Below are 26,555 nucleotides of genomic sequence, written 5' to 3' on the forward strand. Positions count from 1 at the left end.
TGAGAGCCTGGGAGGGAGGGGGAGACTCCGAGTGGCCGCGGCGCGGGCGCCGCTTCTCCCCCTCCCTCCCAGGCTCTCAAGTCTGGGAGGGAGGGGGAGCAGCGGTGCGCGAAACGGCCGCTCGGGATCTCCCCCTCTCTCCCAGGTTTGAGAGCCTGGGAGGGAGGGCGAGTAGTGGCGCGCGAATCAGCTGTTTCGCGCGCCGTGGCAGCAGCAGCGGAGGTGAGCTAGGGCGGCCGGGGCAGCATTCCGGCGCCGGCCATGCCGCCCCTAAAAATGTGCCGTCCCAAACACCAGCTTGTTTTGCTGGTGCCTAGAGCCGGCCCTGACCACAGTATTTTACAGTAATGATATAAATTCATCACTGCAACTATGGTCCCTTTGTGCCAGCTCCACTGGAGTGAAGGGGCCGGCCATTAATTGGGAATTCCCCAGACATAGTATCCCTCCCCAACCAGTTCTACACCACTGTCCACAGAAGTCAGGGCGTTCTCAGAGCGCTCCTGCACTCAGCTATTCCCACGAGTGGCTTTAGGCAGCTGGACACACGTTGCCCTAAGTAGCGTCAGGAGCCAAAGCAGCTCCTGCTCAGACCAGATCAGGGAAAGAGCAAAGGTGACACAAAGCCACCTTACTCCATCCTCTTTGCACCATATTCCCCCCCCCACACACACACACCCCATTTGCACCATCTTGTTACTGTATCTAAGTGTTTTCTTTGCATTATTTACATAGTTTACTGGTTAAAGCAAGTGTTACTGACAGCACCCCAGAGTCAATACGGCTGCAAGTTTGTAAGTAAGTGGATGCTTCTTCTAAGTGCCCAACTCACTCTGGTGTCAGAGAGATGGGTTTTCATTCTCTGGCATCACCACTGGTAACAGAGATCCTGAAGGCCGAGTTAGGGGTTCAGTTACACCTGTGCTGCTCCAGTATGTTCAGAGTCTGCCCTCAGCGACACCTATGCAAACCCCATTGTCTTCAGTGGCTTTGGACAAATGTAACAGGTAGACCGTTATGTTGATACACAAGAAGGAATAGAATCCAGCTCATTCTTCCTAGCTAGGCTGAGTCTTGCATGAGCAAGACTGCCATATTTGGGGTCAAGAAGGAAACCCACTCCCCCACCCCACAGTCAGATTGGCAGAAACCCTGAGGGTTTTTCACCTTCCTCTGCAGCCTGGGGCCTGGGTCACTTGCTGGTTTGAACGAGAGTAAATGGTAGAGTTTGTGTAACCTGAAGTCTTTAAATCATGATTTGAGACTTCAGTAAAACTCAGCCCTAGGTTATGGGTCTATTCCAGGAGTGGGTGGCCGAGGTTCTGTGACCTGAGATGTGCAGGAGGCCAGAGTAGATGATCACAATAGTCCCTGCTGGCCTTCATAGAATCATAGAATATCAGGGTTGGAAGGGACCTCAGGAGGTCACCTAGTCCAACCCCCTGCTCAAAGCAGGACCAATCCCCAGACAGATTTTTGCCCCAGATCCCTAAATGGCCCCCTCAAGGATTGGATTGGATTGAATTTACAACCCTGGGTTTAGCAGGCCAGTGCTCAAACTACTGAGCTATCCCTCCCCCACTTAAAGTCTATGAGCAGCACAGACTGGATCACTGACGTAAGCTGTGGCTATACATAGGAGATAGGACTGCTGATTACAAAGATGCCTTTTTAACAGTCTCGCTTGAGAGCACAGCTGCACTTTGAGATTTGATTCCATAATCTTGGTGGTGGCTGATGATGAAAGAAGAAAGAAGTGCACAGCTTAACTTTCAGAGCTCAGGGTGAGCTTGCAATTAGATTGCTTTAACCTGTTTTACTGATGAAGAAGAGATGTAGAACATCTAGATTTCATCTTTCAAAAGTTAGTTTTCTAACTATCTTTACTATCTTCAAACAAAGTTCTGCAGCCAGTGGCAGAATCTAGGTTTTATAAGGTCACCTATTGCCATTAACTGATCAGCACCCAGGATTTATGCCCCCTAGAACTGTATATGAAGAGTGCCAGCTATGCCCAGATCTGTCCTCCCATATGCAAGGGAGACTGTCACCTCCATGGTACCTTCCTACATCCCCTTTGGATCCTGTGTAGGCCTCTCCACAGGGTCCTGGATCTTTGCAGAGGCAGGGCATGGGGGCTTGGCAGGCAGGTGCAATGACCATCATTCCCCCTCTGGTCCTACAGAGATCCCCTGAGAAGACAATACACCCTCCAGCTACAAACAGGAGGACATGGAGGGATCTCTGTGAGAGAACCATTGCAAATATTTCCTCCCCCAGCACCTCCTCCTGTGGGTTTTTTCTATGGTCTGGGATGAACTGAACCTTCCTGACATTCGGTCTGGGTGCTCGATGTCAGACACAAAATTAACCTTAATCCATATAAACCCAGAGAGATATTTTCTGACGATATCAAGGATCCCATTTAAACCCACTAGAGCAAGGGAGTTCAGAATAAAGGCTAAGACGTTGTTCTCAACCTACCTTATCATGCCTACACAACAGCAGTGACACACACAGTTGGGAAACGTGCTTGTACCTCTGCCTGATCATAGAACCCACCCAGCCACTCTTGGCAGTGTGGGACGAACAAATATCATTTCAAAGTGGTGTTAGGGGAAAGGGTTTTAGCCTAGGTCAAGAGACTTAGGAGCATGGTCATGTTTCAGAACCATGTATGAATTTGATCATCTTTGTAGAACGAATAGGGCCTTCTATAAACTATCATTTTAACCTGGCTAGAAATAGCTCTGAACAGAAATGATTGTCAAGCACATCTCCAGAATTGTGCAGGCAATAGCCTTTTTTCCAGTTATTCCTGTTCATTATAGACAGGGCTTTTTTAATTTTAAGAACTGTTCTAGCCCAAGCAGTGCTAAAGTATCCCCCCGAAGAAGCCCTTATCATGTGTGACACATTTTATAATCGTGTTAACTATGGATGCAAACTGTGTTAACCATGATACTCTTTTTTTTTTTAAAGCGTGTTTAAAAATAGTTTCAGGGATAGTTAACTCCCCTAAGGCCCCATCCGCACTGGCTTTTAAACCATGCGTCAGAATGGTGGTTGTCTGAATATATGTTACTTCTTTGATAATTCCCATGCTTTACAGCCAATGACCCTTTACACGACAGGACAATGATAGAGGCTACCAAATAAGCCACAAGAAAATCTACATGACTAGCATGATCCCCAGTGGAAGGACTCCTGTGGACTTCAGTGGGCACTGTGTCAAGCCTGGGGTGCCCACTGAGACACAAGAAGTAGAATACCCTCACAGGTAGCCTGCTCATGCACACCCTGGAGTGGCTTATTGTTCATTTTAAAAAAATCTTGTGCGGGGTCAGAGGGCAGAGTTACTAAAGTATCCCTCTATGAGAAATAATTCCGACTAAGAAGACCAGACAGAACAGGGAAAGTGACGTATTCAGAACAGCAGAAAAAAAGGCATTTATGTTTATTAGATATTCCCTCCCCCCTACCTCCACCCTTACAAGGTTCACTGGACTATTTGGACCATGCAAACAGATTTTTTTAAAGGCTTATAACTTAGCTTAAGGTGGGGGGAAATTTCACAGGAATAGCCACAAGCATATCCCTGACACAAAAGCCATCCTCCTGCCAAATTCCGAGACCCTGCTCCAAAGCACGTAGACACTAGAGCTTCCCGACTAACTGGTTTTAAGAATTTTTGTATTTTATTTTTAACATGGGCAAAGGACATATTTTTCCCTAACTTCATTCTTGGAGATGGCTGAACCTTTCAAAGAAATTAAAGGAAAAACAGAACCATACACTCAGCCTGAGGCAGAGACTCAGGGTGGAAAATTTAATCCCAAACAATTCAAGCTTGGCAAAGTTATAAGCAAGTAAAAACTAGGTTGCCTGGCACTGTGCATTAAAAGAGCCTAACTGAAGGTATTGTTACCTATACTGCCTATAACTACAGTATTGCTAAGGCCCTTTGTTTTCAAGGGTTTATTTATTATTAATTCTTATTATTTTCATTTCCCAGGAATTTATTGGTGTTTATTCCAAAATTTACAAAATGGGTGAAAAAAAAAATCAATAAAAAATGAAAGCCAATGGGCTGTAGACAGGGCCAGCTCCGGCTTTTTTGCCGCCCCAGGCAAAAAAGCCTCCTGCAGGCCCCCCCCCCCCCCCCCCGCGCGGGGGGGGGGGGGCCGAGCCCGGCCGGAGCCCCGCCCTCCCCGGGGGCCAGAGTGCCGGGGGGAGGGCGGCGAGCCCGGCCGGGGCTCCGCTCTCCCCGGGGGCCAGAGCGCCAGGGGGAGGGCGGAGAGCCCGCTGCGGCTCTGCTCTCCCCGGCAGAGGTGCCGCCCCAAGCACAAGCTTGGTGGGCTGGTGCCTGGAGCCGGCCCTGGCTGTAGAGAGGGGAGCCTGGTACTCACAGGATGCAATGGGCACATGGGCTGGTATTCATGATTAAGGCTAAGATTTTGTCATGGTTATTTTTAGTAAAAGTCATGGACAGGCCACAGGCAAAAAACAAAAATTCACAGAAGCTGTGACCTGTTTGCGGCTCTATGGTTTCCCCCACCACCGTAGTGGCTGGGAGCTGTGGGGTTCCCCCTCTACCCACGGCAGCTGGGAGCTGCAGGGTGACCATATTTCCATATTATTATTTTAAAAAGTTTAAAAATATAAAAGGTAGACATCAAAACTAAATGTTTTCATTGATCTGCCCAGGAATTTTTTCAGTTTATTGGTTTGTGAAAATTCAAGATTGACTCTTCATCATGATTTGGGATCAGGAAAAATGTTGAAATCTCCAAAACTCTCACAGGACTGGAAAAATATTTCCAGCCCAGCTCTAGCTGTAACCGAGATGTAATTTAGGTGCTACAATATGCACAAATCAGCATCTTTCCACCTCTAGACTAATCAGCCAATGTATATTTTCAATCTGTACACACTTACTCTGTTGAAATTATAACACTGATAGGCAGCTATCAAGCTGCCTACAAGACATAACCTCTAGTCATCACTAATACTCTGTGCACCCCCCCCCACACACACACCTAGACTCCAGCATTTGTCATTTTAATGTTCTTGCTCCATCTGAAAGTGGTAAATAGTGAGATTCTCCAAGGATCTGTACTTGGACCAGTGCTGTTGAGCCTATTCAGAAGTGATCTGGAAAAGGGAGTAAACAGTGAGGTGGCAAAGTTTGCAGATGATACAAAATTACTCAAAATTGTTAAGTCCAAAGCTGACTGCGAAGATTTACCAAGGGATCTCACAAACTGGGTGACTGGGCAACAAAATGGCAGATGAAATTCAAATGTTGCTAAGTGGAAAGTGATGCACACTGGAAAACATAATTGCAACTATACATACAAAATGATGGGTCTAAATTAGCTGTTACCACTCAAGAAAGAGATCTTGAAATCATTGTGAATAGTTCTCTGAGAATGTCCGTTCAAAACGCAGCAGCAGTCAAAAACCTAACAAAGTTAGGAACCACTAGGAAGAGGGTAGATAATAAGACACAAACTATCATAATGTCACTATATAAAACCTTGAATACTGCATGAAGTTCTGGTTGCTCCAACTGAAAAAGAAAGATCTATTAGAAACGGAAAAGGTACAGAGAAGGGCAACAAAATTAGGAGTATGGAACAGCTTCCATATAAGGAGAGATTAAAAAGACAGTCTCTTCAGTTTAGAAAAGAGACAACTAAGAGGGGATATGAGAGAGGTCTAGAAAATCATGACTGGTGTGGAGAAAGCGAATAGGAAAGTATTATTTAACTCTTCACATAATACAAGAACAAGGAGGTCACAATTAATAGGAGCAGATTTAAAACAAATGAAAGGAAATACTACTTCACATAACATACAGTCAACCTGTGGAACTCATTGCCAGGAGATGTTCATGGAGAATAGATCAATCAATAGCTATTAGCTGACATGGTCCGGGACACAACTGGCAACTCAGTGCTCTGGGTATCCATATATCTTTAACTGCCAGAAGCTGAGCCTGGATAACAAGCGATGGATAATTGCGCTGTTCTGTTAATTTCCTCTGAAATATCTGGCACCGGCTACCATTGGAAGACAGGATACTGGGCTAGATGGACCATTTGGTCTGACCCAGTGTGGCCATTCTTAAGATATTACCTCATCCACCTTGTCTTTGTATTCAGATATCAGCCATGAGGAACCGCGGTCAGGTGTTTGGCACATTCAGGCAGGTAAAGTTGAAGTTCTCCCACACTGTGTTCTGCAGTAAGAGGCTATTTGAATAATAGGATCCATCAACTCATCTGCAAAACAGTGATATTATTTTTCCAAGGGTGCAAAGCTCCTTCAATTGGAGAAGACTTTTCTACTGGAAAGGTTCCACAGGGAGGAGGAACATCATTCCCTTAAGGGAAGGCACATCAGTACACTAATTTAAGAATTAGTACACTTGGACAGGTGGCATTTTCTCATTCTAAGATCCAGCCACAGAGAGGAGTTTTTCCACACAGAAAATATCTCTGAACATATCCCAGCTCTGAGAAGACTTTCATGCATGAGATGGTTCCTTGACACTTTTGTTAAATATGTGGGGGATAGGGAGGGGAATCCATTTTTTTTAAATTCACATTCAGTTTAAAAGAGATGTAAAATTGTTGTTTTTGATAAAGTAATACTTGTGTCAGGATTTCAGCAGGAACAACTGAGTCACCACACGTTCACCAAGGATTAGTGACAGGCTGGGATGAGTTGATGGCTTGTGTGCCAACTGGTCTGCAAGCTACTCAGTCTAAGTCTTTATTAGGCTGGACTAGAAAGGCCTCTACACAAAACTTTTTAAGCATTCAGACACAGACTTCATTACATCTCACTATAGCTATTTTCCATTCTAGCCAAAGGGATTCAAGAGAAGTTTTAAAACACATGAGATCACGAAGGTCAAGTTGGTCCCTTTGTTGCAAAAAATCTAAACACTACTGGTCTACAAGAACATCATAAAAGATTTCTCTCCTATAGCATGGGGGTAAAGACTTGCGCTTTACTGTTAGAGGACAAGATCCTATAGGACCTTCTTGGATGTTTGGGCAAAAGCACATAAAGTATTTCTAGCAGTCAGTCATTCTCTTCATGGAGATTTCAAGGTAAAAAATGTTTATAATTGGATTGGAGGGGGTCTTTCAATATAAATGAGAAAGGAAAAAACACACAAAATGGTCCCACAAAAAGAGATTGTGGAAAAGTAATCACATGAAAAGATCCCAAATATATTTGATGTTATTTGAACTTAATTGGTATAAAAGCCCTACAGCATCCTGTTTGGAAGAGTAAGTAGTAGAAAGCCAGACTGCCTCTGTCTACTCCTTGAAAAGCTGCCATGCCTATGTGGAGCTATTTACTGGCAAGAAAGCAAACTGTGTGTTTTTTTATTTTTTTCTGGGATTTCACAGTGGCCCTTCAAGTTTAATCGCACAAGATCCCACAGATGAGGTTAAGCAAGAAGTTGAGAAGTGAGGAGTTCTCAGGGGAGAGGAACTGTGGAGTGTCACATTCAGATTGGTCCTTTACATTTTTAGGTCATTTCTACAAGAGGCCGGGACTGTGACCCTGCTCTGGATGCAGCACAGTGTTTTAACCTGGAGTGTCCCTGTCTAAGCCCATTTACACAGGCACTGACAGAAGTCAGGACAAGAGACAGCTGTTTTCATTCACCTGATAACTCAATTCCTTGGTTCTGTCTCCCAACACTGACACACAAAAGACAAAAATCCTACCTCACCATGCTGCTGAAACACACGGGACTAATGCTGGGGGAGACCCTAAACAGAGTAAACTCCTGCTATGCAGTTTTTAATCCTCCAGTGCTAAATTAGCCAATTTTCCAGTATTCAGGCATTTTGCATCATTGAATCTACCAACACAGTTGGCACCTTTCCAGCACTTTTATCAGTGAAACCCAGGATTGGATGTGCATGGAGCCTATTGCATCCTCTCACCACTAAAGGGTTCAGATAGGGACATATTTGCAGGGTCTTGTGGGGAAGCTTGCACTGCTTATGTTGTAACATTTCTGTAACAGAGAGACAACTTCAGTCTCCAGGACTGTCGATCTAGCATGTTTTAGAGGAGCATTAAAATCACTCTATAAAAATATATAGAAAATGTTATATATATCCTGATCCAGATATTCTCATTTTCATTGCAGGAGACTGTGGATTACCCCTTGAAACAGGAACCAGCCTTCATATAAATCCACATGAAACCTCCCCTTTGAGTCAAGAGATGAATGACAAGGTGCGATATATGACTACGTTTTGTAAGTTCAATACAGAAGCAAGATGGAAGTAGTGCACATAAAATATTTATGGAAAGGCCCAGTATAAGCTTGCTTTGCATCAAGTGAGGAAAGAATTAGATGTGTTTCTTTCTAGCATCCCTTGGTGATTTTCTCCACAATTTGTGCAGCTATTCAGGTTAAGTATACCTATAATTTGTCTGGGGGTTCACCTTCTTCTGAAAAATCCCATACTGGCCATCGCTGGAGGCAGGACTAGATGGAGCAGTGATCTAATCTGGTAGAGCAACCCTTTCTTAGGTAACCTGTGGAACAGTATTTAGGAAGAGTAAATATTAGAAAGAAAGAAGTTGATTTGAAAAATTATCAACGTCATTTGAAAACAGAGGAATAAAAATTGATGACGTCGTTTGAGTGGAAACATCAAGACCGAGGGTCTCTCTGCCTCAGGCAAGTCTGAAAAGAGACTGGACCTTTAATTTACTGTGTGGCTAACAGAGGCCCCAAAGATCGCTCCAGTGTGCTCCAGTTAGAGTTTATCTCCCAGCCTCATTTTGCATTTACTTCCCTCTCCCTCACATACTTTCAACAGAAAAGATTTTTTTAATATATCGAGCTTTGAAAATCAACTGGGCTACCTCTGTTTTACTGTAGACTTTCTAATCCATCGATCCTCTGACCTACAATGTAAAGGTGGGACACTACTAGTAGACATTTAAAAAAGGAAGCTTTTTCACTCTCAGCTTTTAAACCACATCCTTTCCCTGTTGTACCTCACTTGTCCTCTTCTTGACTGCTTAGTAAACTAAAGGATGATGTTAACAGAGGAAAGTGCATTTCGATTAGCTACCTTTTACTTTAAGTCCCGGGAAACCCAGAACGGGGTGAGAATTGCAGAATTTGGATCCAGATTTTAAACACCAAAATCTAGGGTTTTGGTTCAACCCATCTCTAGCATAAAGAGAAGCAAACCATAAATCTTAAGGCTAGAAAGACAGCAAGACACTGATTTTAGGAACATTGGTCTTTTGGCAAAGTAGAGAACTCAGGTGTATGAGGGCTGATGGCAAGTACTGTATCCAATTCAGCAAATCACATTTTAGCTGGATCACCAGCAGGAGGGAAAAAAAGCAGTTACTTGATTGGCCTCCCAGCTGCTAACTTAAGTGGTAGAGCAGGGGTGGGCAAACTTTTTGGCCTGAGGACCACATTGGGGAATAGAAATTGTATGGCGGGCCATGAATGCTCACAAAATTGGGGTTGGGGTGCGGGAGGGGATGAGGCTCTGGTTGGGGTGTAGGAGGGTGCTCTGGACTGAGACCGAGGGGTTCAGAGGGTGGAAGGGGGATCAGGGCTGGGGCAGGAGTGCAAGAAGGGGTTAGGGTGACCAGATGTCCCGATTTTATAGGGACAGTCCCAATTTTGGGGTCTTTTTCTTATATCGGCTCCTATTACCCCCTACCCCCATCCTGATTTTTCACATTTGCTGTCTGGTCTCTCTAGAAGGGTGCAGGTTCTAGCTGGGGGTGCAGGTTCTGGGGTGGGCTGGGGATGAGAAGTTTGGGGTGCAGGAGGATGCTCCGGGCTGGGATAGAGGGGTTTGGAGAGCGGGAGGGGGATCAGGGCTGGGGCAAGGCGTGGGGAGAGGTTTGGGGTGCAGACTCTGAGTGGCGCTTACCTCAAGCGGCTCCCTGAAGCAGTGGCATGTCCCTTCTCCGGCTCCTACGTGGAGGCCCGGCCAGGCGGCTCTGCACACTGCCCCATCTGCAGGCACCACCCCTGCAGCTCCCATTGGAGCACCAGAGGGGGTCACTGGAGCATGTAGGAACCAGAGTGGGGCCATGCCACGGCTTCCGGGAGCTGCGTGGAGCAGCCCCCAACCCTGCATCCCAGCTGGAGTGCCGGAGAAGGACCGAGCCATGTGGGGTGCGGCCCCAGACTCAGTGCCCCGGCTGGAGCGGGGCCGAGCCACGTGGTGTGGCCCCGACCCAGTGCCCTGGCTGGAGCACCAGAGCGGGGAAAGCCCTAGAACCCACTCCCCAGCAGGAGCTCCCGAGTTGGCTTAAAATGACTCACAGGCCGGATCCGGCCCACGGGCCGTAGTTTGCCCACCCCTCATCTAGATAATACTTGGTTCTGCCATGAGTGCAGGGGACTGGACTAGATGACCTCTCAAGGGCCTTTCCAGTCCTATGATTCTAAGTATTTATGAATGCATTTTTGTTTATTAATAATCATATGGAGCATATCAAGTGTGGGAGTTTTGATTCCTTTTTAAGGTCCCTCTCTGTGCCCTTCATTTCACCCATAGCTTGCTCCCATTTCCATAAGGCAAATAGAAAGAACCCCACATTTTTAACACTTTATTTTTAAGCCTTTTTGAAAGGCCTGACATGGTTTTTGAACACTTGGTGTTGGCAGTACTGAGTTCTGTTACTCAGCACAGCTACGCCTCAGGCCAGGTCTACACTTAAACGATGCACTGGCGTTAGGGTGACCAGATGAGTGGAAGAAAATATCAGGACACCGAGGAGGGGGTCGCCGGCGCAGCAGAAAAAAAAAGCTGAGTGCTGCCGGCGGAAGGAAAAAAACCCATCAGCAGAGCAAAATATCGAGACAAATTGCATCCCGACCAGAGATCGGTCGGGACGCGGGACAAACACTGAAAAATCGTGACGGTCCCGATTTTATCGGGACGTCTGGTCACCCTAACTGGCGTAACTGCATTGCTGCAGCAAAGACTCTACCTACAGCGATGGGAGGGCTTCTCCCATCAGCATAGGCACTCTACCTCCGCAAGACAGTGACATCAGTGGGAGGTTGCTGGGGATTGAGAGGAGTATGGAGTCCTCAAAGTCTGTACCCTGGCCCACCCACCATAATAAAACATGGAACACATCAATAGGAGATAAACGGAGCAATTCACATCACTTGGAGCTATTGTTTCAGCCTCTTTGCAGACACAGGCATTAGATGCTGCCTCAGATTACACTCTGTTCAGATTTGTGGTTTTCTCCACGACCATAAGAATCGTTTTTTTAAAATTAACATTTAAGACAAGATTCTAGAGCACAATTCTGGGGCGGGGGCGGGGTGAATTCTGCTGCAAGCTCTGTGACAGTGGAATTGCACAGTCTGCTGGGCCCAATTCTTAGGCCTCTCTCCACTCAATCCTTACTCAGACAATTATCTCACCGCCTTCAGTGAAAGTTTTGCCTGAGTGAGGACTGATTAAAAACCAAGTCAAGTCTTCTAGATTTTACCCTGTGATAGAAGGAAAAGGCCTGGGGTCATGTTTTAGATTATTTGTACTTGTGGTAGGATTGCGGCTATTCAGGCGCTCTAATGAGGGGCTGGGGAAAAAGACATTTACAGACTGAACCCTTTTTATTAGAAGTATTATTTACAACATACAAACAGATCTTATTGTACCACAACTGATACTATGATTACATGATTGGAACAGCTGACCAGGCCAAATCAAGGCTCAGAGGCTATATTGGGCATTTAGAACTCTCTGAAGACCAAATTATATACACCTTGATGGGGCCTTGTTTTCAGATGGCAGGTGCTCAACACTTTCTGTAAATCAGGAACCTTAACAGCGTCTCAAGTCGGGCACCCTAAGTCACTAGTCACTTCTGAAGTTCTTGGCTGTAGTTTAAGTAATCAACACCAGAGACTAAACAATTGTTACTTGGCCAGTCTCCTGGTATCTGATTCATCTTGTTTCATGTTATAAAAGCCAGGAATCAGTTCCTGAAATTCTCAAGTAGGCAACACATTTCACAGCTGAGAAGTGCTGTTTTGGGAGGGTACTGGCTATCAACTGCTATGCCCTTACTAGCTCTTAAAAGCAGGACACGTGTTAAAAAGTGTTTTATGACTGGACAAAGAAAAGACAAGAGATAGGCCATAAAAGGTATGGGAAATAAATGCATAGTCAATGCAATCTTGCAGCTCTGTTTCATGATCCCAGTAACACAATGGGAAGTTGCCAACTGGCAGATAAATTGACCTGTGTGCTCATGAAAATGAGGTACCGATACCACCAGCTGCAACTTGTATTAAACAAGCTTCCCACACATCTATGCCAATTCAGGCTCAATCCTGACCTGCAACAACCTAGCTATTCCAGTCCTGGGCCTGTTTAGAGCAAAGGCTGCCAGTCAATGTGAATGAACTATGCCTCGAAATTGTGTGATGGTTTTGTGATTAAGCATTTTTAAACACTGATAAATAGTGATGATTGTTATGTGAAAGCATCAGCTGGCAGCAAAATTACCTTTCTGCAAGTTACTGCCTATCCACTATGATCCACTTAACAATATGTAATCCTAGTGAGCACCACTGTATTTATAGTTAATTATTTATGCAACACACCATAAATGTACCCAGCATTTTATAACACACAAACTAGAGACAGTATCTCTCTGCAACTTAGAAGAGCTTACACTAGTTCAGGGCAACAGCTCAGGAATGAGAGAATGCGGATACAACAATGAGGAGGAAAACAGTGCAGGTTGATTAGAGCTGAAGAAAAAGAGCACATAGTGACTAAGAAGTGGGAGGCTGGTCCGAGCACAGGGTGAAGCATAACAGAAGACATGAAGCTTCTTCTGTGGCCTCATTGACACTAGACAAGCATACTAACCACATCCTTCAGCACTCCTGTAAAACGCTTCCTGAAGTATCCCACAAGGCCGTTCAAAATTTCCCAGAATCTACTGCTTCTAGGGGCTGTGCCAGGATCAATGGGATAAATATCCAGTTGACATTGTGGTGTACTGCAGAGCTAGTGTGAGGAGAGAGAAAACAGCAGCAGATTCTTTCAGTTAACTACAATCTAGTGTGGACACACCACACTATGGGCACACAGTGGTGCAATCTGACCCATTCAATTCTCCAGCACAGACAAGCTGTGTATGTCCTCAGAGGTTAACATCTTAACAATAATTTGCTTTTTGTAACACATTTCATTCAAAGGTCTCAGGAACACTTTATAAACATTGCTTAGGACAACACCCTGGTTGAAAATAGAATGTACAGGAATCACTTCGCCCACCATTGAAATACGCCCACCTCTGCTCTGTAACACAGCAGCTGTTTAACAGTGTGCAGCAACACTGCACAGCTATTTAGAGCAGGGAGATGTGTTAACCATAAATCAGTTTGTGCTAGTTTCAGGCTGCTCTCAGGAGTTAATATTTTCTGTTATGAAAGCCAGTTCTGAAAATATTTGTGATATTAAATAGCATTCATTGCAAGTCAAACCTCTGCAGTTCTTGTTTATCTTCACAGAAAGGCTCAGAGTCCTTGGGAGCAGCTGTCCTGAAGAAAGGAGAGCCTCAGAGTTTTATAAATAAAAAGCTGGTATGTTATAACAGGAAAAAATTACATAAGTAATGTATAATATGTCATTACAGCCCTTTATGCCACACGTAGGACTAAAATTTTAGAAAAGATTTTAGTTACATTGCAAAGAATATCTTCTAGATTATTTAACTTCTCAGTAACAAAATTGGGAATAGAATCCAGCAAAGGAGACCAAGTTTTAAAAAAAGACATTTCAAAATGGTTAAACCAGGTATTTTCGGTGCGCATTTAAAAATGGAATGGTAAAAGATGGCTTTGGGGCAGTTTTATTGGTTAAAATCTAAAACCAGAAATACTAATTTTAAATCATCTCTAAAGTTTATAATCCACAGACATTCAGTCAGATGCTTAGCTGGGATGAAACAGTGTCTCTCCATTGGCTTTAACAGAGCTACAACACCTTACACCAGCTGAGAGTTTGCCCGTTAGTCACAAAACTGTCACCTTTCATTTCCTTTGCTTCTTTTAAAATAAAGTGCTAAATGCCCAGAAACTAAGCATTTTGTTTGACCCAAAACAATGTTTTTCAATTGTACAGTCAGTGCTTTGCATCTCAAAGTGCTTTGCAAAAGGTATCATAGTTTTTAAGGCCAACAGGGACCAGCCACTAGATTATCTAGTCCAAGCACCTGATCAGTATTCCTGATTTACAGGTGGGGAAACAGAGTCACAGTGAGGCGAGTCTGATCTCTCAAGTCCCTGCACCACTTCAGAGTCCCAGTCCAGTCCTGTCCATGGGATGTTTTGGCTGAAGTGATCAGCGTTTACATTTAAATTGGTTAATAAATAGGTTACAAAATTAACACACCATTGAGAGGAATGGGGCAGTTTACAAGTTTTGGTTTCAGGCTGTCTGCCAGATTAACAGAGACATCACTTCATCTTGTTACACTTTACACCTGGTTCACATTGCTAAGATTTTCTTCACAACCATGAAGTCTAGAAACATTTTTAAATCATTACATCTGATTCTGGAGCATAATTCTGTGGCAAAGGGGTAAATTCTACAGCCAGGTTACTCTACAAGATGTTACATCTGCTGTCCTTTGAGTTTGACCATAATACATAATGTTTCCTTTTCATTGTTTATTAAGCATCGACAACATGCTCTGGACCCATCTTCCTGACCTGGTCCATCATGGCTCTGCTCTTTCCTCCTATAACACCCTCTTCCGTGAACAGTACAAACCATGCCCTTCCCTGAAATACGCAGTACTGCACAGCCACACAGATTAAGGAGAGCTCTCAGAACCTCCATGACACACACATTACCAGCCAAAACAACCCAATGATTTTATTGCTGTTTCCCTCAACCTTCTTTCCCCACAATCCCTTAGCATTTATAATAGCTGCTTGCCATGAAACTTTGGCTGCAGTCCTTCACTTGGGGCTCTACATGGTGCAGAGACCTGCCCATTCTGATCCGGTTTCACCATTGTGGCCTTTGCCTATAACGTCTTTGTGGCAGAATTTACTTGTCTGTAAGACACAATGCATATTTGTGATGCTGTGTAAGCAAACAACAGATGTCCCTAATCTCATATACTATAGGATAGCTTTTCCTTTCTTTAGTGTTTGTTCTTATTTCAGCGGTGGATATCATGAGGCATGAAATCAATAGATATGTGAGTTGTTTAAGTAGTACTAACTATAATTGTCATGCCTCTGATGGAATTTATCTTCACAGGAAGTCACCCTGCCCTTGGAAGCAGTTGCCCTGAAGAAAGGAGATTCTGGGGCTTGTACAGCTAAAGGGCTGGTATGTTCAAAATAGAAATTCACCAAATGTATTTAAATGGATGGAAGGAAACCCTTGGACAGAACACACAACCCAAGTGACTGGGCTGTACATTCAGGAAAATGCACGTAGAGCTGAGGAAAGTGGCCCCATAGCCTGAACTAGCAGCTGTGGAGAGGAACAGTGATGTAGCCTGCTGTACCCTAGTGGGGTAATCATCCTGTGGATTTTAGCTGTGTATGAGCTCCCTGGCTACACTGCCAGTCACCAAAGCTACACAATCCACCCTCCTCAGCTGCAGAACAATTCAGCTACCTATCATGTGCGGGGAAGAAGCGGAGTTGCAGAATCCTCCTGCACAGAACCCTACTTTGTGCCCCTTACCTGAACATAGTCCAAATGCTGCATTTAAGCCTTGGAGCATCCACAAATGGGGCCAAAAGACTTGGCCCACTATGCATAAGGTTTGAAATTTGCCATGAAAATGAAACGTTTAGATATTGGAGAAAGCCTTTACCACCCAACTGCTGTTCAGTAGCCTGTGTCAAGTTAGTTTTGTTTTCTTAGTCTCTCTCTAGAGTTTTTAAACTGTGATTTGGAAGCAGTTACCAGCATGGCCACTTTAACCAGTTACAAGTAATATGGTTCAGTTTGTGTCCATCCCGCACAGAAGCTCTTCCACCATCCCAGCCATATTTGTATCAGTATTCTGGGCAGTAGGGAACAGAGTGCCTAAAGCACATGGCATTAGCATGGCATAAGCAGCACATAGGGCAATGCACTCTGGGATGTCCTATTTCTCACAGAGCTGGGAGAAAGGAGGATTGGCCAAACCAGTTAGACAAACATGGTTAGCGTGTCTCGTACACTGTGGAGACAGCGTGCTGAACTGCTCACAGACAGACACCAGGTTATACGCTTAGGCCACTGCAGACATAAAAGCACTGAATAGCATCAATAGAAACACAAAGTTCTGTACACATACAAAATCCAAGAATACACAATAGTCAGAATATTATTGGTTCTACAGAACCTTTGCCTGTAGGTCTCCAATAAACTATATCTCAAGCTCTCGGAACAACTCCTTCTCTAGCACTGCTTCTCCAGCACTGACCAAGAGGTAGGAGTGCCTGCTCTGGGGTAGCAACACAGACTCTTCTCCTTCCCAGTGTGCCCTGTTAAAAGGATATTCGCAGACAGGCCTCCTCCCCCCCTATTCTTTCATGGACCAAGGCTGCTCTACAGCATGCCCTGAGTTTACTTCTGAGGTAGGGACAAACTTCCCAGGCCCTACTTTCCCTCCCTCCCCCTGACAAAAAAGCCAGGTAACAGTGGGGAAAATGGGAGCCCCAACAATCAGGGAGATTTATCCCCACTTCTTAAATAGCATCAACTGTCTCCCTACTGAGGCACCTTCCTTTTCTCCATGACTGCTTGCTCTGTCACATCATTGTTTAAATGTGCTTAAAGTTAATGGGTATAAAGCCACAAAATATAAAGAATTCTAGTGGCAATTTAGGATGAAGAAGGCGGGTATGTGAATTTATAAGCAAGTCAGAGGGGGGTGAAAAGAGGTGACCCCTTCTTCCCCACTAAAGAAGTTTAAAAATAATTAAACCAGATAAAACTAAGCAAGGCTCAAAGGAGGCACGTGGTACCACCCACACTTCTCTTTTGTGCAATGTACATTACACACATTTAAAACAGCACTTGGGTGTGACTTTTTACTAGCTTTAACCAAAACCCATGAATTTTGCCATGACAAATCTCTGATTTTCTCTCAAATTTACCATGGCAAGACTAGAGCTCTATCTTGCACAATAGTGAGAACAGTGGCATGAGACCTCAGGAATTCTACCTGAGGCTAGATCTGTTCAATGACTAGTGATGCAGAAAAAGGAAGCAAGCTAATTAACCCCATGTACCAATCAGCCGCCGTCAATTGCCTGTGCCAGACAGAACATGGTGTTGGTTATGGACACCAACTAACCTCACAACTGAGGAAGAGCAACTGAGGTAAGAGGAACTAACAAACAGAGACAGAATCTGAAGAAAACAAATATGAGAAGATTAATACGGCCACTGAAGTCAGTGGAGTTCACTCCAGGTTTGCTTGGGTGTAAAGAACAGCAGATTTTGAGTTAATTTAGAAGCTAAGGGCCTGATTCTGCTGTCCTGTCATAGGCAAACCTATTGAAATTAATGGGAATTTTTCCTGTCTATGGTCTGGAAAAATCACTCTTTGGAATTTGATAAGCTCTCTTTGCCCAGCAACCCTAGATATGACGGTTTCAGATAGGCTCAAACCTGCAAGGTGGGAGTTGAGGGCACTCTGCTTCTCACTGGACTGCACTTCATAGCATTGAGCCTCATGTGCCACAGACAACAATACATCTCATGCCATTGTTCAGTTTATACTTTCCTGCACTGTCTCAATTTTTGTAGTCTACAACCACCTTCACTATGTGCAGCTCCAGCAGTCAGAAGGGGATCTGCTCTTGAATAAGTAACTTATTAATCATCATTAATATGGGAGCGGTGCTGTTGTTGCTCCCAGACATTTCTGTCTTCACTTTCCAATGTCTCTCACTGCCTTGTCTGTCACTACCTTGTTTGTTCATTTTCTTTTCATAGACGTTATTACTTGAGGGAGGACATGTGATGCAATATGAAAATTAATTCAACTTCAGTGGAGAGACCTGGTTTAGTGACAGATTTGGGAGCCAGGAGCTAAGTCTGACACAAACTCCCTCCATGATTTTCTGAAAGCAAAATCTTCCTCCCTCCTGCACTAATCCCAAGTAGCCAGGTTCAGCACAGGGAAGGTTCCAGGGGATAGAAGGAATACTTCTCCCAGACTGCTCTATGAATACTATTGCAGCAACCTATTCTGCAGCTGTGGCAGGAGCAATGGGGCTGGCTGCTCTTCACTGGACAGTGAGTTAGAACATGACCCTAAGCAGTAGTTAACCAACAGATTGTTGATCAGAACTTTGCAGTCACCATAGACAGGACAAGTCAAGTTCTCAGATGGTCTTGGGTAAACCTTATTGGGGCCAGGATTTTTATGATCAGCTGCCACAATGTTGCATTTTACTTGCCCCCATCTACACTGACTGTTCATATTAAAAAGATGCTTCTCTTTTTTTTTTAAAAAAAAACAGGAAATTAGAACACAGCAAGGATATAGACACTGCATAGAAAACGAACATAAAGGTAAAGTTAGTTGGTGCTTGCTCATTCATTTTAATTTTTACCGCATCATTTGATCTACTAGCAAACACTATTGCTAATTCTTCCTCCATTTTGCTGGTAGGAAATGGAGGCTCTGTTCCTGAATTCAAAGAGGAAAGCCAAGATAGTCTCTCTGGACACCTCAGGTTGACACAGGGTCAACACACTAAGTTGTGCTCTGACTCACCGATGCATTCCAACGGTGTAACACAGACACCTGGAGCAAAGCAGCAGGAGGACAGTAACTTTGTGAAAGGTGAGAAATCCATGATCATCTCTTTTTCATACAAGGCTGATACCTGTTTACAGCAATGTGAGAGAAGGATTTTCTATCGTTTGAAAATGCATTGGATTGGAAACCAATAATTTCTGTGACGTGATTGTTTGAGAATCATTGCTGTGCTATTTTCTTCCTAGGTAATAGTCCATATTCAAAGCTTCTCCAATATTCAGGTCTCTGGGAAAACATAAAGTTTGCATAACAGGAACTCTTGAAAATTTTACACAGAATTCCTAAGTCCCATTGAGAGTTAGGATCCTAAGTGCCATAGGGACTTTTGAAAATGGGATATAGACGCTTCTGAAAATTTTACTCCTCTGTATTTTTTTTTTAATTTTAACATGCGTGGGAACTTCATCATTTTTTTAGCCAACAGTGAGTTGGTACCTTATTAATCAGCAACCATCCTTTAGCTAATAGGTATCTGGGAGTCTTCAGGTTTGGGTGCACAATAAATAAAAATTATATATTTATTATTGCTCTGGAATCAAGCCTAATGTTCTAACTCAGCCTTTATTCAGATGACACTCCCAGTTAAAACAGGATTTGGCCTAATATTATTAAGCACAATTTCCCTTCCTTATACAAACTTTCTGTTAGGAGATGGGGATTCTGACTCAAGCTGAGTCATTGATTTCATTTCAGAGGAGGGGTTGTGTGGACATTTACTTTGGTTTCAATCTGGATGGGTCTACACCACTTGGCCCAAGGTATAACAGCAGAATTTGGCTCCTTGCATTCCAGGTTCAAACAAGCCAAAAACTTAAAGCAAAATACACTCAAAACAGAGGCACTACCATATGTGAATCTGAGCTAACTTAAAACAGAGCCAAGGTCCAACTCAGAAGTTTGAGAGTCTTGATGATCCTTTCAGTAAAATTTACCAAGTTTTGAATTTCAAATGAAATGCCAGAACAAGAAAGTTTATATGATTCTGGGATTTCACTGCAAACATTTCACACAGCTCTAATCCCAAAGTTACTCTTGAACCCAGATCTCATGTATGATAGCCATGGGCCAGTTCATCCCTGGGGTGATTCCATTGAACTCAGTGAAGTTACACGTGGATTAAACTTAAACCATTGTGTTAAAAGCAGAGGACCTGGTTTTGCAACTCTTATGATACTGAGCAGCATTTATGTGAATAGCGCCATTTCTACTACTTGGTACAATTCAGCATAAAGGTTGCAGAATTGAGTCCCAAGCTAACAAAGTGGACTTTGATATCATTTGCCAATTGGTTTTGTATGCCAGAAGTTGTTCAGTTTCCGACTCAAAAGAATGCATTTTTCCCTTGACTAGTTTGTAGCCTGCACATGAAAGAAAGAATCGTTTGGTCTACATTGCTTTGTTTAACTTCCAGTACAGTTTTATTTTATTTTTCAAAACCATGGGTCAGTCAATGACAAAGATGTTTTCCTTCCAGACAGTTCACTCACTTCTGGGGGCATTCATGGAGAGTTTGACAGCTTTATCTTCTTTCTGAGTTACTTACACCTATGACTTCATTACTTTGAAACTGATTTGGGGTTTGGTCTGACATGAAGTGTAGATGTCAATGATTGGGGCTAAATATGTGTCACCTGCATTTGTTTTATCTTGTAATGGCCAATTTAATCATGCATAACTTCTTGTTAAGGCGTGTAGGTGAGGTGGAAATGCTGACCAGAGTTTCAGGAAATTCTTTCCTTGCTGCTAACAGACCATTTAATATCTGATAGACCATATGAAATGTTCTCCTAAGGGCTTAGAATATTTGGGGTGTTCTTTTTATAGAGCAGGAGGTCATTAATGAGCAAGTGCAAGAAATGTGGAAATAGCTTGACAGGTCCTGTTGAGTCAGTGAGAAACTGTCACTCTGCTCCTGTGCTTTTTCTTCTCGAGCCTAGTAACACTCATGTATGTCTCAAGAGAGACTGACATTACAGGTCTATTTTAATACTTGAATCATTTCCCTGGTTCTTAGATCTTGGATCATAAGGGAGTGTAGTTTATCCCCTCTACATATGACCCTTTCAAAGCAGTACCTTCTAATTCTCTCTCATCTTTCCCCCCTAGATTCCTTGAATTTCATAGGCCCAGCTCAAAAATTCAGACCTGGAGTAGGTAGGCGCAGCTTCCCTTTAGTCACTGGATTACCACACACTTACACCAGGTCTGATTTTGGTCCCAGTCTCCATTTACTGTCTCAGGTTTTATAGACAAGCCAGAGAAAGCTGCTTCATTCTCCCCATTTCTGCACTGTTGTGGACTGGATTGAAAAGACAAACCATAGGCAGGAGCCTAGCAAAATTCCCAGAAAGCTTTTTTGGTGTTACACAGGAATTAATTCCCATTTATTTCAAGGGGAGTTACCTAACTAAGGGCAGGTCTACACTTAAAATACTGCAGCAGTGCCGCTGCACCGGCGCAGCTATGCGCCACTGTCGTGCTTCAGTGAAGATGCTGCTACGCGCAGGGGAGAGCGTCTCCCATTGGCGTAGTTAATCCACCTCCGTGAGAGGCGGTAACTATGTCCATGGGAGAAGGCCTCCCATCAACGTAGCACTGTCTACACCAGGGGTTAGGTCAGTATAACTACATCACTCAGGGATGGGGATTTTTCACACCCCTGGGCCATGTAGTTATACCAATGTAAGTTTGTAGTGTAGCCCTGGCCTCAGATGCGGCACAGTGCTTTACTCTTAATTGTTCACTGCCAGTAATCCAAGTCTCATAACTGTGCAGCCTTATAATATAAAGCCTATCTGTCATGTGACAACAGTAAAGACTCCCAAAGGAATGTGAACTGTCCTCTAACAAAGAAGGAATTTTTTTTTTAGAAATAAGGAAAATGGTATTACACTTTAAGCTACTCTGTCTGCTATTTCAGTGGAGTGCTTCTGCCTAGAACCCTACCACTCCCACCTGCTTCTCCTCTTGCTAGATATACACTCACAGATAGGACCAACGTTACCAGCATTCCACAATTTTCAGTACACAACCACAGAGTTTTTCCTTATAAAGCATTTTCTGCTAGCAGGTCCTGATGTCCCCATTGTCAAAAATGGACTCTGATTAGACTGAAGTCTGATTCGAAGCACCACTGGTTAACAGTAAAGAATCAGTAATAAGAACTGGTCCAAGTCCCTGCAGACCCATTAATTTGAGCGCACTCTGTAATTATGCAATTGAAAGGAGTGCTGAGTCAGAACAGGAAGCAAGAGGAAAAAACAGCACCATTCAAGTGGGCATCAGCCAGGGGCATGTAGTCCTGGAACAGCCGCAGGTTAGAGAGAGTAGGTGATGGCAGTGTTAGGAGAGGCCCTGTATAATAATCCACACCCCCTGAGCGACATAGTTACACTGACCTAAGCGCTGGCTATGTCAGCAGGAGAAGATCTTGCGGAGGTGGAGTTATTAAGCTCTCTCTCATCGGCTTAGAAAAACAACAAGGAGTCTGGTGGCACCTTAAAGACTAACAGATTTATTTGGGCATAAGCTTTCGTGAGTAAAAACCTCACTTCTTCGAGTGTCTTCATCAGAAGTGGTATCTCACAAGGTTGGGCGGCAGGGTTTACATGTTGCCACCTAGCAGCTCTTGAACATCCTTGCTGGTTGATGGAGGCTGGAGTGACCAAGCACTGGGACACTTTCCGTCTCCAAGAGGCAGCCAGCAGCACAGCCTGCTCTCTTCTTTACACAGTTTGGAGGAGGAGGAGGGAACAGAATGACTATTGCAACTGCAGTTTCTGCAGCCGGTCCGAACTGGCCCTGCCAACTGTTTCAATAAACGTTCTGTCCTGACCCTTATTAAGTTGTTACGGCTATGTGACAGGGCCCCAGCTTTTAAACAGTCCCTTGGAGGAACTGCTTCGATGTGGCAGTCCCCCAAGTGGTCTCACTCTTCCCTAAGGGTAGGCTACGCAGCCTCAGTGCCTCCAAGACTGAGCCTCCAGGCTCTAGCACTCTTGCTTCACACCGTGGGCTCTGTCCAATGGGTCCAACTGAGATACACACCTGGTCCGAGACTTTTATATTCTTCGGGGCCCAATGCACCTCAGCGAGTTTTCACAGAGACACCAGGCAACCTCTCCAAAAGAGTTGGATTTATTAGTCAACTGGAACACGGCCAGCGGCGGCTCCAGGCACCAGCGCTCCAAGCATGTGCCTGGGGCAGCAAGCCACGGGGGACTTCCTACCGGTCCCTGCGAGGGCGGCAGTCAGGCAGCCTTCGGCAGCATGTCTGTGGGAGGTCCGCCGGTCCCACGGATTCAGCGGCAATGGCGGACCTCCCGCAGGCATGCCACCAAATCCACGGGACGGGGGACCTCCAACAGGCAAGCCGCCGAAGGCGGCCTGCCTGCCATGCTTGGGGCGGCAAAAAAGATAGAGCCACCCCTGAACACAGCATCGGGAAATCCTTAAGGCTTATAATGCCGCTTAAGTTGAGCTAATTTATGTCGCTCAGGGGTGTGAAAAAGCCACCCCCCTGAGCGACGCAAGTTACAGTGACCTAAGTTCTGTCCACACTGGCACTATGTTGGTGGGAGACGCTCTCCCACTGACATACCTTCTGCCTCTTGCAGAGGTGGAGTAATTATGCCAATGGGAGAGCTCTCTGTCATCGGCATAGAGCATCTTCACCAGACGCACTGTGGCTGCGCCGATGTAGCGCTTCTAGTGTAGACTAGCCGTTAGGTTAACATAGAGAAATAAAGGTGAAGACATAGTCCAGTCTGGCCAAGCCAATTCTCCCCACCCTGCCAAGCTGCCATTGAATCCACTTTTGGCCGTCTCCTGTTATCTCTTTTTCAGTCCAAGGGTGAGAGCTGCTGAGTCCCTCCAGAAGCCAACTCTTATCCCAGTATCCTGACACTTCCTCTTCCACTGCCTTGCTGCAGAGGCACGCTGAGCTCCCATGCTCCGTCTTCTGGAGTTTCCCATTGTTAGGTGTTCATTGTTCAGTCCTTGGAGTTCCCATTTTCTTTTCTGGACCCTCCATTGATGTAGTCAATTTCAGTCAGTCCTTTAATAACCTGACCCATTCATTCACCCCAGACAGTTACAACACAACACCTCATAAATCTTTCTCTGCCCCAAGAGTGGCTTTAACCCTTTTTCACTCTCTGGGTAGCAATGCAGAGTACAGATGGAAACTGAGGCATGCACCGGCATCATAAAAATATTACAGAAAATTCCCACTTCATCACAGACAGCTTTATATCACCATTTCATCCAACACAGAGGGTGCTTCAAGTGTCTGTGTCTGGTAGAGATCAGGTCTTGCATGGGGACAAGTTTGTGAAAGCTCAGTCTGGATAAGAATGAGGTGACGATGGTTGGCTGGAGAAAGCAATTGGAGAATGTGGCAAACATTACATGGGCAAATCTGACTGGGGCTGTGCTTCTAATAATTGTCCAAGTTCACTATGGGGGGTTGTTAGATTGCCAGCTGCTTTTAGACCGAGCACACAGCAAGAGTGAACTGAAATCTGGACATTTCCTTCCTCATCACCCTTTCAGTGTCTCCCAGTCATGAAAACTGAGGAACTGTCAGGCACCATTATTTTTCTCTGGAACAGATCCAGGATTGTAGTATGGAACCTATCACTAGGCACAGAGTAGAGGCATTACAGATATGCCCTGCTGGGAGGCACTTATGACTTGTCATTTGTTCACAGTTCATCAATGGGAAGTGTGGCAAGGAAATCTGGGCCTGATTTTTCACTGGCCTCCAGCTTGTGGAGCCCTTTAATCATGTGCAAAGGGAATGTAAAGAGCTACCCTTCTGATGTGGGAGTGCTTTACACACACTTGGCACAGGTTTCAGTGACTACACCAGCCAGCAGAGACTCGGGGCAGGGAGAAAAAGATATCAGGGGCTTGACAGGTTAATGATAATCGGACAGAAGATTAAGTGAATGAGACTGATTCAGGTTATTAAAGTGCCAGCTGGCTCTGCATGGGTTACAAGGGAGCGAGAGGCCACAAGGAGCAGTCCCACACATACAAGGGCCAGCCGCAATCAGGATGCAGAGTGCAAGGATTGCATTAGACTGGTGTCACTGGTGACTGTAGCCTCCCCAAAAGTGGTAGGATGTAACCAGAGCCACGGCCCTAGTTCTCCTTTGCATTGTCAAGCAGAGCCAAGCTGGTACAGTGGACAGCACTAAAGGTATGTCTACACTGCAATTAAACACCTGTGGCTGGCTGACTCAGGCTGGCTGGGCTTAGGCTGCGGGGCTGTAAAACTGCTGTGTAGATGTTCAGACTTGGGCCTGAGCTCTGAGACTCCACAAGGGTCCCAAACGTCTACACGGTAATTTTTAGCCCTGCAGCCTAGCTCTGCAAGCCTGAGTCAGCTGACCCGAGCCAGCCACAACCATGCCGGGGGGCTTTTATTCCAGTGTAGACATACCTATAGTGCCACCGTAACACTTCAGTACAGCACCTGCTTTCCCTGAGCCTTTGGAGGAATTCTGGCAGTCAGACAAATTTCTTCCAGTGACCTGCATTGTGGTATGATTCTCTCTCAGCCCCTAGAATGGGGCTAGTGGCTAAAACCCAGAAGCTGGCCCAAGTAACTTAAGTCAAATTTTCATACCTGAAAGCCTCAAATTGGGCCCCTAAATCTATATTGAGTGTCCTGCTTTTCACAGGGGCTCAGCAGCTGCAGCTCCCATTGACTGTGGCCACCCGTGTTGGAAAGTTAAGGACATAATCTTGTACTTGGTATGTCACATTGCAAGCAAAGGCATTGGGAAGCTCCATTCACTGGTCCATTCCTTCAGGCCCTAAGCCAGAAAAGGCTGGGAGTGCTACAGAAGGTAGCAAATTCAGCACCTGGAGGGAACGGATGCTTGATGTGTTACTTTATAGTAATTCCTCCAACCTAATAGTATCCTGTGGGTGTCTTGCCCAGTCCTTCAAAGCCAGAAAGATAGTGACTGCGATATTGGGTCTGAAGTCTGAGTGGAATAAAGCAGAGGGAAATGAAGGAGATCCTTAGGACTCTATCAGGGATATGGAATACTCTTGGGGAAAAGTGAACAGGTTTAGGAGGAGGAGAAGTGAATTGACATTGATTTTCTTTCCTGTATTTTACAGATACAGGACTTCCAAACATATATCAGACTATAACCACTACAACTGAGTAATCTCACTTCTCTCCTGCTGTCTATAACATTAAAGAAAACAGGGCAGTGCATAAGCAGGGGAGTTTCATTCGCTTATCTGTGATTCTCCAGCATTTGTTAGCTAAACCTCTTAACTCCCCCAGCTATCCATTACTCACACCAGGGAAGTTCTTAAAGCACACACCTTTTCACACAGCATGAGTTTTATCTCTCAGTTGATTTCTCCTTCTGAACTCCACACACATGGAATTTCTTGTTAGTAAGCCCATAACGGCTATACAATCCCACTTCTGAAGACTCCCTCTAGAGCTGTATCCAAAGAACTCATTTTTTAAGGTTAGTTTCTTTTCTCCTCCAGACAACAGCCACCAAAAATCCCTAGATCTTTCAGTGCATAGTGGTGCTTCCTGCAGCGCGGATGCAAAGACAAGAAGCTGAATTTGCTGGAGGTTTTAAATCTCAAATCAATATGGTCATACAGGAGGGTCAAGGTGAAATCATTTTCAAAGGCCACTGAGAGGGGAGGGGAAGAGG

At 44.7% G+C, this 26,555-nt stretch overlaps 1 protein-coding gene across 3 annotated transcripts in view; it reads left to right on the top strand.

Annotated features, from left to right (window-relative positions):
- KIAA2012 (KIAA2012 ortholog) overlaps window positions 1-26,555 on the top strand; it is an 86,271-nt gene that overhangs the window by 33,739 nt on the left and 25,977 nt on the right. For all 3 annotated transcript variants that reach the window (XM_034786434.1, XM_034786436.1, XM_034786435.1), the window contains exons 12-16: window positions 8,186-8,274; window positions 13,577-13,648; window positions 15,339-15,410; window positions 18,554-18,605; window positions 18,706-18,879. In XM_034786434.1, coding sequence (XP_034642325.1) covers window positions 8,186-8,274; window positions 13,577-13,648; window positions 15,339-15,410; window positions 18,554-18,605; window positions 18,706-18,879 — 459 coding nt within the window. The remainder of the gene's footprint in view (window positions 1-8,185; window positions 8,275-13,576; window positions 13,649-15,338; window positions 15,411-18,553; window positions 18,606-18,705; window positions 18,880-26,555) is intronic.

This window comes from Trachemys scripta, chromosome 11 (assembly GCF_013100865.1).
Source record: "Trachemys scripta elegans isolate TJP31775 chromosome 11, CAS_Tse_1.0, whole genome shotgun sequence".
Classification (NCBI taxonomy): domain Eukaryota; kingdom Metazoa; phylum Chordata; order Testudines; family Emydidae; genus Trachemys; species Trachemys scripta.